The sequence below is a fragment of the Rhopalosiphum maidis genome, chromosome 4, assembly GCF_003676215.2.
Source record: "Rhopalosiphum maidis isolate BTI-1 chromosome 4, ASM367621v3, whole genome shotgun sequence".
Taxonomy (NCBI): Eukaryota; Metazoa; Arthropoda; class Insecta; order Hemiptera; family Aphididae; genus Rhopalosiphum; species Rhopalosiphum maidis.
In genome coordinates this window covers 32,922,677-32,942,791 of record NC_040880.1, presented here as the reverse complement: position 1 = coordinate 32,942,791, position 20,115 = coordinate 32,922,677, and the positions used below count along the sequence as shown (strand labels likewise).

General features: G+C 27.8%; 2 protein-coding genes across 2 annotated transcripts in view; one reads left to right on the top strand and one right to left on the bottom strand.

Moving 5' to 3' along the window:
* The window catches only part of LOC113560511 (dual specificity protein phosphatase 10), a 35,831-nt gene extending 35,475 nt beyond the window's left edge, over positions 1-356 (bottom strand). Inside the window, exon 1 of the mRNA XM_026966418.1 lies at positions 233-356. Within this exon, the coding sequence (XP_026822219.1) occupies positions 233-356 (124 nt within the window). The remainder of the gene's footprint in view (positions 1-232) is intronic.
* A 13,992-nt stretch (positions 357-14,348) lies between these two features.
* Positions 14,349-17,806, top strand: LOC113548855 (4-coumarate--CoA ligase 1-like). The gene is made up of 8 exons (XM_026949942.1): positions 14,349-14,453; positions 14,586-14,793; positions 14,873-15,191; positions 15,312-15,480; positions 16,653-16,946; positions 17,016-17,243; positions 17,357-17,519; positions 17,611-17,806. Exons 1-8 carry the CDS (start codon positions 14,349-14,351, stop codon positions 17,721-17,723), a joined length of 1,599 nt encoding a protein of 532 aa, XP_026805743.1. The 3' UTR covers positions 17,724-17,806.
* The last annotated feature ends 2,309 nt before the right edge of the window (positions 17,807-20,115 follow it).

The window sequence follows — 20,115 nt, the reverse complement described above, 5'->3', positions numbered from 1 at the left end:
ACTATAACAATAATCGTATTTCAATGTATATAAAATATTTCAATATTTCAATTATTATATACCTTTGTAACATTTGGATAGTTGATTGTTTTAAATCAGTGTTTAAAATGCATTAATTAATATTAATCATATTATTTTACACATGAGAGACCATAATATATAACAATATACTTTCACGGTTATTATGATTATTCAATTTTTCATTATAAATATGATTTATTATTATTATTACCTTGTTCCATAGTTTCACGTGGTTTTAAACGGCTCTTGCCAAAACACATTTTTAACGTCTTCATTCCCCAAGTATTTCTGTGCTTATTTCGAATTGAACACGGTGCATCACGATGCATTTTCATGAAAAAAAAAGCTATTATAATTTGTGTTTATTCTCAACGACGCAATAATATACGTAGTAGGGTCATATATATAAATAATATCTTAGAAAAAAAACTTTGTAAAAAATTACAAAAGAAAAAAAAAAGAACATTCGTGCGTTTTAAAGTCGGCTAGGTTAAGTTTTTAAATTGGTTTTAAGCTAAACGTTGTAAAGACAAACCGGCACGATTCACTTCTCATCGTCCTGACTGTTCGATTCACATTAAGCTATTATAATTTCACGTACCCACCTATCTACCTAACAAATTTAACCAGTCTATAAATTAGCGATAAGATAACACTACAAAAAGATTAATAAAATTACCCAGATTATTTAGGTTTTTATTCAGGTGTTAAAAATAAGTTTTAATAGAAAACAAATTTGTTGGATACTTTTATAAGTTTATAATGTTATAGTATTATGGTCTATATAAAATATTGTGGCTATGATATACCTAGGTAAATATGGCCAGTTTAGTAATATTTTAATAATTAATCAGTTAACATAGATTTGTTTATTTTACTTTTGGTGAACTGTGGTAAATTGTATAACATTCAATTTCAAAATAAGTGTGGTAATAGTGGTAATATTCTGTTTGGTAGGTAACTGGAATAAATTGAATGGTTGTATTATTAAATTTAAAAGCAAAAATAAAGCATTATTTTTGGAAAAATGATTCGAAAATTAGAAAAAGAATTAACATCATTCAAAATGTTGGTTTTAGTAGATTTATAGAAAAACAATATATAATTTGAAAACCAATAATACTAAGAGTCTAAAATAAAATAATATATAATATAATTTCAAATATTTCAATCAATATTTTATTGGCAAAAAATGTATATATTTTTATTTACATTTGGTTATTGTATTGTGAACAGTTACTAACGAGCAATTAGCTCTCCTAATTTACCGTTATATATGAACACGAGACTAAAGAATTTTCAAAGAGATCAAAAAAGACTTGTGTACATAAATTAATAACCATATCCCTTGTCATTATAAGTCACAGATGGTAATTTTCAACCAATTATGTTTTATGTATCTACATTAGCCGAGATAATAATTAGTGTACGTTTAATAATATATGTACCAATATACCTGTAAAATAGAAAACAAAACCAATTGTATGGTACCTATATAATATTATTTAAAAATATATTGTAAATTATGATTAATATCATATCATCATCTAACAATTAAATAATTTAATGATGCAATATAGTTGTTTGATTGATAAAAATAAAATTGTTAAAATAAAAAGTAGTCAACAAAGGTAAATATTATAATACAATAATACTTAAATATTTAGAATCTATTTAATTGCATCAATTTGCATGTAAATATATATTATATAATTAATATATCATGACGAATATAGCCCAGTAAAATTATTAAATAGATTTTAATATCAAATTGTATTGTTCAAAATGACAAATTTAAAGCGTGCGTATAAACATATCCATAATTATTTATTTTGTTTTTGGGGTTATTACTGTTATTAGTAATCTGTATTTACTATTTTATATATATTTAGGTGTAAGCGCAGAGATAATTAATCAATTATACATAATGTCAAATTTAATAATTATAATTCAAATATTAATGTTTCGTGATCAGCGCATTATCAGTCGATAAAAGATAAAAACTATGGAATTTTCTCTGCTGTATCCACTAAAAAGATTCTTTAATGACGTAGTAACAAAAACTATGATTTTTCCGTCGTAGTAGATTCTAGAAGCATTATTATAAATTAAAATTTTGAGAAGTTTGAATATTACCTATTTGATTCATACTTCTGGATTTGTAAGGAAATAAAAATCCCTAGTGTTTATTCTTTTTTTTCGGTAGGTATAGATATTTGACCCCCCTCCTCCCCCCCCGCCATGGACTTAAATATAATTTTGAAAATTGTAAACTTTATTAATGTTTAAACAAACATTTCATTGATATTATTTTGACTTTTAACTTTATTTTTATTTAATTTATTTGTAGTGTAAATTTTCACCTTTATTTTGTAGTTGGCAAATAATAAACTTTTTTAGTACATTTTTCTATGTTTAATTTGATTATGTCTATTTCTGGTACATTTCTCGCGGGCGGACATAATGGGTAAAATATTGCTAGTGTATTATATTATATGATTCATATAACTATATAAGTCTAACTCTCTTAATACTAAAATAATGTTTTTGAATTATAAGAAAATAATAAATATCGTTATCCAAAGTACCAATTATGAATTCTAAATGCTTACATATTTTTCGTTTGTTTTTCCAATTATTAAGTAAAGTAATAAAAATTGTTTAATTTTGAACACCCCCCTCCCTCGTTAAAGATTACCAACTAAATTCACTTTTCTATTATAGATACAAGACGAAGTTAAAAATCTAAACATTTTTACTGCTCCAAAATATGACGACATAGAAAAATAAAGGAACACAAATCATTGTAAATACAATACATAAATTGTCTATCCGCACTCAAAATCCAAAATTAATATTTTGAATTTTCACTAACGACACTAGGGACACTCGACCCTAACGTGAGACTTCTGGACTCTGGGCGGTAGTATCATATTATGGATATATTGTGCATTACGTACAAATCATTATAAATTATAATACAACGTTCGTAGAGCTTAAGGCGGCGTTTAAAAATTAGAATGACAAACGAAAATCGCACTCGAAGGGTAGGCTAACCTATATACATATTATATAGTATATGGGGGAAACATATTTAAGCTTAATGCGCTGTGTTTATCTTTAACCGGCGGCAGTCGGCGGTGTTGTTGTTTTTCCAGCCCCTTGTTTTCCGCGGGATCAGATCGCGGATTTGGGAGGGATGGTTGTTGTGTGATACACTTTATATAGCCGTGCGCGTGTGTATACGATAAAAAAAAACGACACCGGCAGAGAGGGGTGGACGTCCAAAATAAGACGGAAATATCGTGAGTCATCGAACGCTGTGACGACGGCCTGCCGGTCTGCGTATTAATAGAGAACGAGCGCGCAGGGACCTCCCACACACATACATGCATACTACGCAAGACACGGTGCGACGTGCACATAAATGGACCTCTTCCGGCCGGTCCCTCGGTGACAAAAACAAAAGGTTTTCACAGCCGGACAACAATGTTTTCTGCTTTTCTGTTTAGATCTCTATTCACACGCCCCATTTATATTATTTTAACAATATATGGTTATTGGTCACCGTATGTATTAATATGTACTTGAGCATGATTAATATACATACAGCAGTATAGAGTTCGGAAGCTGCTGTCCTATAAAACACGTTCTCAGTCTAAAAATACAAAAAATGTCATAATAATCTAATACAGAAACGCCCTTAAAAAACTATTTAATGATCTATAAGAACATTAAAAAATACATTGAGGTTTTTTAAATTAATATACTCCAGTTATTTGTTTATTCGTGTTTTTAATTAATAATAATTGACACTTGTGAACATACACGATATGCAAAGAAAATTTTCGGGTGAGTAAACATTCATAAACAATCTACGAGGAAACTTTTGAAACTTAATTAGTCCGATCCGTAGCTATAATGGTTAAATTTAAACAGTTATTTAGAAAACGGTACCTATATAAAAACATTTATTTGTATGTTTATTATTTTCTTAAAACATCTGCTTCCAAATAAATAAAATTAAATAAACACGATAATCTAATACGAATAACAACCAAACAGATATTGCAGACTACTGAGCACTAGGTATCACATACGGTTCTATAGGTAGGTAATATATATCCACCTACATATAATGACGAGATTGCTTAGCTACTTTGGTTCGCGTTGTTTAGGAAAATAAAAATCAGATCATAACATTCATAAAGCTTGTGTGAAATATCCATACCCGTTCTAATAATTGAGTCACTTATATTATTATAGTATTGTTTATATTTGTAGGTATCAATGTATTACGTTTACAATTAAATGAATGTTAAGAAAGTTTTTGAAAAAAGTAATATTATGGGAAATTAAATGTAGATTAATATCATGCTTGCTTTACACTTTTACAGTCATAAGCAGCACAACACGTTTTTCAATATGATAAATCTGAACCAAAATGTTGTACAGAGATAAAGAAAAATTGTATAACATAATATATTATATTTATTACAAATAGACAAATAAACATCCAATATCTATAGTAGTATTGCAATATCTATATAATAATATTATGTATAGTTATAGTACTCAGTTTGTGGGTCTGTAGAGTGTAATTATTAGTTTGTACAGTTTGTCGATGTGTCACTCTCATTGTTTTATTTTAATAAATTCCGAGAATAGAACATTCGTTATTGGTTATAATTAAGTAGGTATTTAGACGTTATGCGTATGTAAACGCTATAGTATGGTTATTATTTATTAAGTTATTTCTGCAACGTAGGTATTATAAATTATAAGCTAGACTAATACTTTTTTTTCTTATTAATTCGACCACATTTCGAAAACTGCTTGCGCATTACTCCCACAACTTACAAGTTAGACTAATACTTAAAAATTAAAATTAAAACTTAAATAAAATATTGCACTAATAGTATTTAACTTTTTAATTTATAGATATTTTTAACTGTTTAATTACTTGATTATTTTTTCTTGATCAGATTCGATTACGTGTTTGAAAATTTCTGAATCTTTACAATCAAAAATCTCATTTAACGAACATAACAGTATAAAACTAATTCGTTAAAAACACTCAGAAATCAAAAAAATTTAAGTATTTTTAAACATTACTTATAACTTTATAAGTAATCACTTTTTGTCATGAACATGAATACAAGTAGGTATAGATTAATACGATATATTGTATTAAATTATATTACTCTTATAAAAAATTTCTGAAACGAATCGAGGGAGACACGAATCTGCACTTAACACCAACCCCAACTCTTACTTGGATCTAATTGAATCGTTGGACGGAAAACTCCCATAAGCGATTTTTTCATCTCGATGGTTTTACAATTTTAAAGGGAACCTTTAGAAATTTGATTTGATACTAATGAGCTATGAATTGTATTAAAATGTATTATATTATGTTATTATAGTTATTATTTATTACATATATATAATTTTTTTCCATACATAATTCATGTTTAAATTTTTAATAATGTAATATTTTTATTACATAAACATTACTCTATAATACAACTGTACAATTATTTGAATTTTTATTTAGCTCAGTAAGGTTAAGAGTGTTTCAGAATCTTAAATAATAGATATAAATTAAAACTTAGCTTTTACAAAAATGTAGACATAGATACCTACGTATTGATAACTATTTTATACTATATTTATCTTGATCAACGTTGTCTCAAACTTAAAGGTTAAAATACGTTTACCTACCTATTGGCTACAACGCATAATTTAACATAAATGTGTATCACACATAACTTAAGTTGATACTCTTATCAACTTCTATACATTACATAATGACTACATTACATATAAATATTGTAAAGTATCTTGTACTGTTATTATGAATATTTTATTAAATTTTCATGAAAGTTTATTAACCATGTTTCTGGGTCATACAGGCTATATAGGCTATAGGCATATAGCTAAAGACTAAAGCGAAACTAATTAATTTGTGTAGATTACTAAACATATAATTGAACAAAAGTAACACTTTTTATTTTTTATTATTAGACTTAAATACCAATGAATCATTTAATGCATTAATAACTAATTTGATTTTAATGAAATGGATTAAGAAATTTTATTAAACTTAGGTATTTTAGGAGGCGGGTTGAGTAATATTATAATGCTTTGCTACGGCGAGAAAAAAATTCTTTGGCGCCTGTGTGCCCGCGGGTATGTCACAAATATCAAAATTAAAACAGTTATCGGAAATCAACAAAATAATATAACTAGCGCTCAATCTGCCTATCATGCGTGGACTGCGCTTTTAATCGAATTATTCCCTATACGCACTATGCATAATATTATCTACTGTTTTACAACAATATTTATATATTTTTATCCCCGGTGAAGTGTGCGCAGACTCGTATTTGTAATACGAAATGCGCAATACACGCAGAAATAATGTACCTATATATCGTCTGTGTGTTTATCTGCGGTCGGATAAAACATTAAAGTGACACGACAGCTTTTTATCGCAAATCGTTCTTTGTGTACACCGGCGGCGATGGTGTTGAATACACGCGCACGTGCCAGTTTGTCTGCACGTGTAAGCTCTTCGCCGCCAGGCGACAAATAATGCGAACCAGCCGATGATAATGAGTCATCCTGCACACTGCTGGGTGTGTGTAAATAGGGAGGTTCGACTTTTAAAAATATCCTCAGCGCATGTGGCATGTAAAATATAATTGTTGTATATAATATATATATATATATATTTAATATTTGTAACATCCTAGCTAGGTTGAAACGAAACGTGTGTATAATAATGAATAATGATATATATATATATGCATATATATTATTAATATGTTATTGTTTCGAATACGATTGAAGAATTTCTTCCGCATGTCGGACTCTGAAATCTATTTTTCGACTGCAAGTCAGCAATTCTATATTGGAAATAAATTGGATTCTGTAACGTTAAGTGCAGCGATGTTGGCCGAAAAAAATTATGAGATTTCCAGTCCGTTATATATGTTCTAGTTAAATATGTACAAGTGAGTAACTAGGTAAGTTAGTTATAAAAAAAAATAACTTGAATTTGTTAGTTAACTTTCCGTGCGTGAAGTTAATAATTAATAAATAATAATATATATTTAACTAAGAATTTAAAGATAATACAGATACAATATATTATTAACTTTATTCAGTTAAAATAAAGTTAATCGATTTTTTCGTGATCAAGCAACCTCGCAATTATTTTTTTTAAATAACTAACAGTTTTATTAAAAATTGATCCTACTATTCCTTCTTAGTAATTTAGAGCACACGAGTATAATATTATAAATTACTTTATTTAAACTTTACAAAGGAGTATCTACCCAATATTGGCTGGGTATATTAAAAGCATAATATGTATTTCCAATAGAATTCATAAACTAAGCTAAAGAATGTTATTTATAATGATAATAGTTAGAAGTTTCAAGTTGTTAATAATATAGGTATACTCACAGAATATACTGTGATTATTAAAAATGTAATACCATACACAATAACGTTCCAACAAAAAGATTCCATGGATATATAACAGTGATTAATTTTATAACTACCATTACTCGGAGTACTCGGACTTTCTCAAGTACTCTATCAAGTAAAGGTTAGCTGATATAGTCCTACACACACATACACACACAAAGGTTGTCATTAACTAAGTAAAAATTGATTACTATAAACTTTTTAATTTATCTAGTTAATGGAATTAATTTTCTAATTAAAACTTAATAACTTATAACTAGATTGATATTGTCTATCATTATAATAACTTGAGTTTTTTTCTATTAGATTAAAAAAGAATAATAGCAACTATACTAAGTTAAAAATTTAAATCATGTTCATAAAAAAATCTATAACTATGTTTAAAGATAAAAAAACGAATGCTATATTATTTTATTTTATACTTTTCTCAGTATTAAATTTAAATTGTTTAAGTTAAATATATTGATATTTGGTAATCATAAACTTAAAACTTAACGTCCAATTCATTGAAAAAAGTACTGGAAATTTTCCATTTTTGCCTCTCGCAAAATACAAGCTTGATAAAATTTGCTGCCAAAAACTACCTTCAATACGTCTAAGATGAAAGTAAATTTTCTTCTCCAAAACGTGATGACTCCAGATAAAAAGACATATTATTAAAAAAACATGATTAAGGCTGCTCAAAATCTAAATATTCAAACAATTGATATCGAGGTTATTAAAACATACTTTACTATATGATACTATGATTCACGAAGTTACGACTATTATAGGTACGAACATTGATTTAGTCATTTAGATGATATTTTGTTAAAGTTACTAAACAAAAAATTAAGCCGAAAACAAGCAATTTAAAGGTTGAACGATCATTTTAATGTAAATACAAATATTTTCGATTTTATAAATAATAATAAAAAAAATTGTATAAAATTGTATTATAAATATCTATATATATATTTGGAAAACTAAGATAGAAATCTACTTATATAGTCGATAGAGTTTATCCAAAATTATATAAATCATAACTAATTTTGCTCAAGTATACAGTATATCGCGTTTTTTGCTGGTAATTACAAAGTTAACCAGTAATGCTTATATCATAATATAAACAAGATTGTTTCATAATATATAATAATTCAATCTAAGAATTTAACAATTATATAATGTTATGAAATTCTCGATCCAGACTGAGCATTATTATTATTTGTTAAGCCCACAATCTATACAGATCGGTAAAATATGTTGTTCAAGCGTTCAGAAATCCTTTAATATTTAGGTACGCGTATCATATGCTAGTAGCAAGTGTAATCAATGCGCCTTTGGTAGATTATAGAGCACTTATTTTTTTTATTATTTTTTTTTTCCGCGCCATCTCCCTATTACTTTACTGCTTGTCCATTAATCATATATACGTTTCTGTGGTTGATTTTTGTAATTTAAAAGCTGTACATTTTTTTACGAGCACCATATCTTTCTTTATATCAAGCTCGGGGGTCATAATTCTATTATGAAGTCATCCACCCCTCTATTCGATGGTGCCATAGTTTGATAAGGGTGAATAATCCCGTGAAGCAAGGCATATGACTAATGGGCTATGTTAACACCCACGAAACCCCAACAACTGAGCCCTAATTTTTAAACACTCCATTAATAAGGCCGAACTATATAGCGTGCATATCTCTACCGCCGGGAATCATCCCTGGAGAATTGAACCATTTATTCCACATACGAATACCGGATTTGTTTGCATGGAATATAATCTGGACATTTAAATGTAGATTTATGCATATGTAAAATACACTGTCCCAATTATTTAGGTACATTAATTCTTTACATTACTTTAAGCTTATAAAGTTATTTCATTTGACTGTACATTACATTTTTATTTTTTTTTTATAATTGAATATTTAGTTTCAATTTAAAATTATAATTGCATTCATATAACTTTTATGTACTATACTTATACTAAATAATAGTTAACTTTATATTTTACTATTGTTATTTATTGTATACTAATGCAGTAATGCCACAACAGTTTATTCGTTGTATTTTTTTATGTATATCTATATAGTATATAGCTATAACATCGCCACACATAACATCTAAAAAATTGTTGTATTATTTTTAAAAGTGAATTGGAGGTGTCCACGTGCTACCATAGATACGGGGATTGCCACACATGAAAAAAAACTTATATTGGGCAGTGTCCACAGCGGAACACTGCTTATAAATCAATAAAATAATTATCAATAATCACACTTAAAAGGGAAATTGTGTGATAAATCTCTCCGAGTGATGGTATCAATTAAAAAAAAAATTGCATATTGAAAGTGAATTTTCATTTACAAAACATTTTGGTTTTCACATTTGTTTTGCCCAATATTACTTCTATAATAAATTATAAGTTACAAGATCATGTTGTATATCTAAATTATATGAAAAAATATTTGGAGATAAATTGACTATTATTTATTTATTGTGTATTTGTGACTCAGATAATGATGAAAATTAGCTTACCTACAGATTACTTTTTGTTCTATAAATTTTATTATTGTACATAACTCTTTTTGAGTTATTTATAGCTATGAGAAATTTTTAATTTTTAATTTCTATAAATGTCGATAAAAATGATTTGCTGGGTTAAAATTCTTGAAAATTTAATACAAGATCCCACAAAAATTGTTCTTATAGATTTATAAAAATATTAAAAATATATAGGCAACATTTATTTTTATATGCATTTGAAATTAGAATTTTGATAAAATTCGTCAAAATCCAAAAAAATCACAAAAAATTACATACTATATTGTAGTTAAAAATTAATAAAAACTTTTCATTTTGTATCTAAGTTTTGAAAAATGAATGCAAGATTCTTCATAAATTTTACAATTATTTTAGACATTTTACTTAAAAAATAGTTATTACAATAAATAACAACATATTAATCAATTTGTTATAATTTAAAAACACGATTCGTGGAAACCTAAATTTTTATATATTTTAGGTTATTATATATTTTTCTAATTTAATAAAATGTTTATTTTATTTTTAAATATGATCTGTTTGTAAGTTACTATATAAATCCGTTTTTATTGTTTTTCTAGTATTTACAGAAAGATGTTATTAAATTTTGAGTTATATAAGTTGATATAATATGGTATAAATATATGTTATTCTAATAATTTTATTTAAAATGTTAATAAATAATAATATAAATACAATATTCTCTGCAAAAATTACATCAACTTACTATCGTGTGTCTCTTCACTCAGAAGATTGGTCAGTCGCTAGAATTAACTGAATAAAGACGTGTTCTTAATTTCAACGTTTCTTCAGTCCGGTGAAGGGTATAAGTTACTATTTACTTTATCAGGAATCCGTAATTATCCGGCTAAACAAGTAAAAAGCCAGATGGATTTGTCGGATTTGATAAAAACTCTATTTATTCATAATACCATAATAATTATTGATATACAAGACATTTCACATATTCATACTATTGTGTTAGTCGACTGCGTTGTTGAGATATAGTTTTTCCATTTTTTTTGTATTACAGTTATTACTTGTTTTGTTTAATTTATTGCAACTTTGAATTTTAATGTATATTTCAGTTCGAAAATGATAACTCGGGAGAGCTTACCATCGGGAGAGTTGACTATTTTTAAAAATCAGGAGAGTTTACTACCACCCAAAAAAATATACAATGAGATAGGTTTTGAAGATTTAATTCACAATTGTCAAAAATAATAATAATTAATTAACATTTAAAAAATTCTTTATTCAGTAATTAATAATTACAATTTACATTTGGTAAATAAGTCAATTCGTATAATCTACTGATTGTACTATAATAAAAAATATATGATTAAATGTAATTCATAGTTGTTTGATAAAAAAAAAAATATATTTCTATCCATGATGGGGTTTATGGTATCAAACAACCTTTTTCGATATTATATTAAATTAACTGTTACTAAACTCTAATCAATCTGCCGGATAAGCCACTGGATTGGGCGATGAATTTAGGAACACTGCACGGTTAAACTACTAAAAGTAAAATGATTAGCTTTAATAACTATATCAAAAAAAAAAAACATTATCACTTGGTAGTTGGTGACATTGACTGATTGATCGTTTCCGCTCAGAACCATTTTTCGTGATGTACAATGGTGTATCATATAGAATTCAAATTTAACCCACCCACTCGACACCTAATGTACAGTAGAGCGGTACTCACTTACCTACCTTGTTTAATATTAAAATTAATTTTCTGTTATTAAAAAAAAATGCAGTTACATATTTTTGCGCATATTTTGGTTATTTTATTTTTACTACGTACCTAAGTACTTATTTTTGAGTTTTTATATTTCTAAGGTTTTAATATGTTTTATTTTAAGAAATAAAATAAAATATTAGTTGCATATTTTTAATCATATTTTGATCACCTTTAATGCAACAAGTCCCGAACCCTCCTGATAAATGATACCAGATAGGCAGAGACTCTCCTAATTGCAATTACATCACAACTGGTTACGTTTTTCCCTAGATAATAAATAGGTAATCCAATCAGAAAAATTATGTAGTAGTTTTTAGTGATAAACTGATAATAAATAAATATATACATATTATTTGTCTAAATTATTACTTTCATAATCCAACGTCAAATGGTTTACATATATAAACGTTAACATAATATTACAGTCTATCGTCATAAATACTGATTTAAATCAAATTGCTTGTTACTAATTATTTTTTAATTTATAATTTTATGTTAAACTTTGACCTTTAAAATTAATATACACATGCGAGTACATAACAATATATTGTCTAAGTATAATTTTTTTTTTTTAAATAGTAATGTATATTGTATTTGTATATATTATATATATTTAGTTTTTTTTAAATCTATTGGAACACGGCTTTAGCTTAGTGCTCAAAACAAATTAAATTTTTTCCAAAATAAAATATAATGTATTGTTGTTCCGATTTATGTAAAATAGCATTTAGATTAGAGATTTATATTATTAGATATTAATAGATATTTTTTTTGAAAATCTATATAATTATTCGAAATTGAACATTAAATTATAGAATAAAAAATAAATAGTGACAAACAATTTAAATTAAATCAGAACTTATAGCCACTGACTTGTACTTGGTATTATGTACGTATATAACTATGAAATCTGTGTATATAAAACAGTAAGCCGATTGACTGATCTATCAACGCACAGCTCAAACCATTGGACGGATTAGACTGAAATTTGGCATACAGATAGCTATTATGGCGTAGGCATCCGCTAAGAAAGGATTTTTCGAAATTTTGATTTTAAAAGGTTGAAATCGGTAAAAATAATTTTTTACACGTAATTTGTATATTTATATTTATATTCATATAATAATAACAATAGCAGTAGACCGATTACGGGAAATACGGTTCGGCACGGGGGCCATCTACCTGTAATCTGACCTTTTTTTGTGTATATATTTTATTAGCGTGTAGATATGAATTATTCCGTGGCTATATTATTATTTAAGAGTTGTATAGAAAACACCGACTAGCTCAATTATACAAATTGCGTATATTAATCTTACTTTACAGCGATTTCGGGGTATTATTTATAATATCGGGTATTATTCCAGAAAATTTGTGCACAGTTGTAACTACGGTTCAGGAATTAATATCAAAAATTTATCTAGATATTGCTCATATTCATGATAAGCCTATGGAATGGTTGTGTGCACGTGCTATACTCACTCCAAAAAATGACCATGCGGCGGCTATCAATGATACACTGCTGATGTCTTTTGAAGGGGAAGAAAAAGTATATACTTCGATAGATACGGTGGTCAATATAGACGATGCCACTAATTATCCGGTTGAATTTTAAAATTCATTAAAACCGTCGGGTATGCCATATTATAAGCTTATTCTGCGTGTGGACACACCTATTATGTTGTTACGGAATTTGAAACCATCTAACCTGCACAATGGGACCAGGCTTAAAGTCAAAGCTTTACATCGCAATATAGTAGAAGCCACAATTAACAAAAACTATTAGTAAAACATTTATTTTGAACATGCACTGCTAAAATTTATCGTGAACAAAATTACGGCCGCCAAAAGCTATAACTTATACAATAGGTTATGATAATAATTTTTATCTTAAAAACTAAATTAATATGTATAAAATATTATTTAAACAATCTTAATTAATTTAAACTTCAATAGATAAAACAAAATTTAATCTTACCAGGTTATATACATTTATATACTTAAACCCGGAAACGATGGGTAATTCGGCTAGTTTAAAAATAAAATAAATGTAACCTGTTAGCTGTTAATTATATTTTAAGTTGAAACCTTCACACACGACTGATATTTTTCTATCTACAAATAGTATGCCATATATTTAATATTATTAAAAACTTGTTTAGTAATAACAAAAAGGTAATGGCCGAACAAAATAAAATTAATTTTAAATTTCAGCGTACTTAAAATAGACTATATATAGTATTTACTACAGTTTCATTGTATCTCTAATTACTGTTTCTTAATTTTGAATAATTAGATTTAAGGTACGGTAAACAATTAATAGAAACACTGGCCTTCGAAAAGTTTTTACATGGGAATATTACACTTAATTATCCTAAAATATCATTTCAAATGTACAGATAAATATACAGATTATAATAATTGTAACAGTATTAATTATAATAAAACTACAGGTCCAAAAATATGCAAACACGCGATCAGTTTGTCTATAAATATGTAGGTTGTTTCAAATTGTCGTACAGTTACTCAGTCAGATTTTTGAACGTTTGCAAAAATGGCATTCAATATACACATATCTGGACCAAAAATGATTATGCATAATAAAACAATAGCAGAAATGTTTGTAGATCAATTGAATAACAATGAAGGTCTTTATGGTGTAAGATATTTGATATTGTACCTGTACGATGCTTACGCATCACATACAGTTCTTTACATACATTTATAATACAATATATACCTATTATCATGTATTTTAGTATTTATATGTTTATCAAATTCATATATACAGATCGACTGTTCTACCGGTAAAGAGTACGGTTATCCAAAATTGAAAAAAGACGTTTTAGCAATGGCTACTGCATTTAAAAAATATGAACTTGGACACGGAGACGTCGTGATGATTACAGACTATGGCTCGTACGAAGCGCAAGTTGTTATGTTAGCTGGGATTTTGATCGGAGCAACTATAGCTGCGTTGAATCACAGTTTAAAAAAAAGTAATAGTAATGATTTGGTTTCGTACAATATTATAACTTGTTTTGTTTCGTTTTATTTATCATTAACGATGTTTTATAGGTGTCTTGATAGCGCTCATTGACGAGTCCAAACCAAGCGTATTATTTTGTAATACGTTTAGCATAAGTACAATAACAGATGTTTTAAATAATATTACGCATCAACCGACATTGAAGATTTCTACTATGGTTCGTGACGGCTTTACTACCTATTCGAGTATCGTTGTTGCGGCGGAAGAAATTTTGTTTGTCCGTCCGATAAAATCAAAAAATCCAATTGGCCCATGTGCTATTATATATTCGAGTGGTACTACAGGAATCCCGAAAGGAATTTATTTGTCGGACAACGCTATAAAATCAGCTTTAATATCGTTCAAGCAGTGAGTACTTACATTAAATAACTCAGTCGATCAGTGTACGAGTTTAAAAAAAAATATTGTTAAAATTTAATGCAGTTAGGTGATTTGGCATGATTCTATTATGACATTAAATTTTTTAAGGTCATTAATGGAAGAACCTATTGAAAACAAATTTATGATAACTTCTCCTATATTTTGGTACACGGGAATTGTATTAATGATGCTCGGTATTCATTTTGGCAAACCAAGACTATTTTTTTCGACAAAATCGACCATTGAACAAATACTTAGTTCAATAGACAAATTTAAAGTAAACATTAACCACTATTATTTTTTCTTACTATACTATAAATATTAAATGACTGCTTATATTTTTTAAGTTATACAATATATTTTATATGTACAATAGATAACGCTAAATAAAATACATACTATATATCAGTGGCGTAGACATAATTTCTGAAAGGGGGAGGATCAAAAAAAAAAAGCTAAATGGGAGGGGAAAATTGAAAAATTTCCCACCCTCCCAAAACTTTTTACTTTGGTAGTAAAATATAGGAATAAATGAGGAAAAATTGATAAAATTTGAATTGATTCAAAATTCATATTAAACACAATATGAAAGATTATTCACTCCAATACTCCATAAAGTCAAAACTTCTGTACATATTATAAAATGCCATATCATTAAATGTATGAATAAATTAAATAACAATTAAATTAACAAATCTCGTTTTCTTTTTCCTTTTTTTTGCTAGTTAATCTACAACTTCGCTGTAATTAAATATTTCTATAAACTAGCATAATTGTAAGGCCATTTAGCCGTTCCTGTAACAAATACATTTTCACACATTTTCAACAATCCGGTGAGTGTCTTTTTTTATATTTCAGATAAATAAATAGTAGGTAAGTACTATATACTAGTGTGCTAAGTATACGCGGTGAACTAAACCCGTAGTGTTAATGATCTCATTAGTCATTTCTCATAATTTAATAACAACGATAATATCTGATAAAATTTTAAACACAGGCTCATTCACAATGGAAACATAGCCCTTTTGGTCGAGCCTACATAGATAATTATATATAAAGTATTGTCTCTATAAATAATAAGATAAACTATAATAAAGACAATAAAGTATAAACATAGTTGTCATTGACCATTTCGACTAAATAAATATCACTTTGCTACAAATAAAATAACGTAAAATTATAATGGTATTTAGTATTGACAAAATTGTCAAAATTCAATAGCTCGATAGATCTTATTATCACAAAATATTACATTATAATGCATATTGCATAATGTATGCAAAAACAAAAAAAAAAAAATAATAAAAAGCTAATAGGGGGGATCTGACCCTCACGTCACCCCTTGAATACGCCACTGCTATATATACAAGACTAAACGCATAATATAATAGTGCGTTATAGAATATATCATATTATACGATATGATTTAGCTAATTTTATGTGATATAGCCAACATTTTTGATGACTGGTGTAGCTGCAATCAATGAAATGATGTCCTATCAAATGGCAAATGGCCACAAGTATAATATCCAGAGTTTAAGGACATGCGTAGTTGGTGGCTCTCCGATGCGAGCTGATTTACAAAAGACAGTGGTAAACAATTTACTGCGGGGAAGGATACCGATCAAACAAGGGTACGGTGCATCTGAACAGGGTATTATAGCGGTTTGGTCGATGGATTCGGGTATAGATACCGTTAGAGACGGATCTGTTGGGAGACCAGCAGCTGGTATAAAAATCAAAGTTAGTCGAATAAAAAAATTGTTTATTGTGGTTATTAATTAATAATTATATTTTAAACATCGTTTTTAGGTCGTTAGTTTGGAAACTGGCGAATGTGTTGGCCCCAATACTGAAGGCGAAATTCGTATTAAATCGGTGTCTAACATGATGGGATATGTCAACGACATGAAAAAAACGATTTGTTCGTACGACGAGGACGGTTGGTTCAGGAGCGGTGATGTTGGATATTATACGGACGATTGCTGTTTGTTCATTGTCGGTCGGATTAAAGAGTTGATGATTTACAAGCACCAGAGGGTACGATGAGATATTTGATTTAGAATTTTGATCGAAAAACCGTGTGATATTTTTAACATCACGCTATTACATATATACTTACATAATAATATATATTATATAAATGTTCATAGATCGCTCCGGTTGACATAGAAACCGTTTTATTAAGTCATCCTGCCGTGCTCGATGCCGGAGTGACGAGTAAATACAGTGTTCACGGAGATTTGTTGGTAGGAGTTGTCAAAGTCAAATCTGGTCAAAATGTCGCACCTGACGTACTCTTATTGTATGTCAATGGTAAGATTCTACAGTCATAGATAATAATATGTTCCCCCGAAATGTGTTTATATAGTTTCTTGTTGTCAAGATGTTGGTAAACATTTTTCAGATAGAGTGAATGACCACGAGAAACTGCGTGGCGGCATTATATTCGTAGACGATGTGCCTAGATCTCCGGCTGGTAAATTGAAACGAGAAGAACTTCTTAAGCTCGTACAATAATTGTATTTGCATACAATTCAATACTATCAATAAAAATAACATAACAGAGTAATATGGAATTTTTTCACCCGATCCACAGATGGTTAACGGTTTACGTAAATACACAAAAATAAAAATATATAGGTAGTCCTGACAGTCCTGTACGATTATACGAACTGTAGGTATTAAGTAGATATACTGAATAATAAACTGAATATAGTATAAGTATTCCATACTTGTATTTTCATATTTTATAATTGTAAAAATTATTTTAGTGGAGTAATTACTAAGGAGTAGTCAAATATTGAATTGAAAAACAATTAAAAAAATAAAAGCGCAAAAGTGTAAAAAAATGCCACATTGTAAAAAAACTATGATATTGATCTCAAAACAATTAATTAATTAAATAAAAAAGAAACAAAATTAAATAAATACATTAGTAAGTTATAACTGGAGTATGTAGTTTGGTGGTAGTGAAAAAATAAGACAATTCATTAAAAATTAAGCAACATTTAGCCAAGTTAAAAAAGCGATATTTGCACAGTTGAGAATATTTCAGGGGTTAGGGAATACTATGTGTACTTAGCATAGTATCTTAGAATATTTTATAAATTTTGAGGTATACCTATACAATTATTTTGAATTCTAATTTAGTTTAAAAATATATTGTTTTATGTTAATCATATTATTGTGAATCTCTTTATAAAAATGTTACTAATAAAAATCGAAAATAAAACTTTAAAAATCGTAATATTCATAAATGTCTCAAAAAGAACTAAAAATGTCCTAAATAATGTTAATTTGTATCATGTCCAAAAATATTAACATTTTGTGGAAAGATTAGTAATTTTTAACATTAAACTTATTTTGTACAAAAATATCTTGTATCCATTAAAATGAATTTTTTATTGGCTTGTCTTGGTTAAGTACTAGTTTACTTTTGAATCTTCCCCTCCTATACTATACCTACAAACTAGATCCTGTTTTTGACCCAAACCACTCTTAAAGTTGAATATTGAAGTACTTTCACTGCTCCAGAAAGTGATGGACAGACACGTAAAAACTAAAAAAGAACATCATTGTAAAATCAATACATTCGTTGTTTTGCTCATAATCTGAATTCAATAAAAAAACCAATATTGTATATAGCAATGCCATCTAGCGACGAAAGTCCACAACCTGCGATATGAAATAAGGCTTCGTTAAATGAAAATCCAAAACCGTACTAGGTTTGAAACATAATAATATTGTACAATATAACAGTTGTTAGGAGTTTAGGACGACGGCGGATTACAAGTGATTATAAAGTTATAAAAAAAAAAAAAAACCACTTGATCTGCCGTATAACAGGTTTTGACACGGTTACACACTAAGATATCTTAGTCCGTGGGTTTTGTGTTTTTATCAATGAATAGGCCGCAGTAATGAATTTGTATAATTGGAATTCAACAATAAATCATTGTATACGAAAAACGATTCTGAGCAGAAATTGTGTGACTTAATTTTCTAAGTAATAATGTAATATTATATACTACAATTTATTTATATTACAATAAGTAATTTACATATGTTGCATATGATACAATATTATTTTTATTGGCTCGTAGTTTATATTAGGGCTAGGATTTATGGGGCTTAGTGGGACCTAGGCACTTGGCCCTCTATAATTTTTTAAAAATTTTTCAACAAGTTTTAGGTTATTTACTAGAGAAACTTATAAAATGTACAACATCATTCCTCAACAGGATATCCAATAAGATGTTATGTGAGCGTTTAAAGTTCATGCAAGATTTTTATATTGTAAATTTGTAATAAAATTAATTAAAATAATGGAGTTATATGTACGTTGATATTTTATAACGACAACGTTATGTATACGCAATTAAGAGGACCCATTATCAAATTTAAAAGTAAGAAAATTATCTAGACAATGAAATATGCTTTTAATGATATTATTATTTTAAAGTGAGTTATGAACATTTTAAAGTTGTTATATTTTTTATAGCTGTAATTCACTTACAATGATAATATCAATAAAATCATATGTCATTGTCTAAATAATATTTTTACCTTTACATTTGATAATAACCAATAGGTAAATTTATTCTAATATTAAAGCTAACATCACAAAAGGTATTCTACTGAATGAAAATTTGTTATGATGTACGTTAGTAAGACAGAGATAACATATGCGGGTATGGCGTCCTCTTAAATAATTTTTAAGTGTTTATATACATCTTTTATAATAAATGTTACAATAAAAGTGTAAAATTTACATGTAGGAGGTGCAGGGAGCGAAGCCCTCTGTGGCCCTGTTTTAGGTTTATTATTTTAACCCCCCTCCCCTTCTAACAAGCCAAATGTACAACTGAGTATGATGTCGTCAGGTTGATGCCTGATGGTATCATCCGGG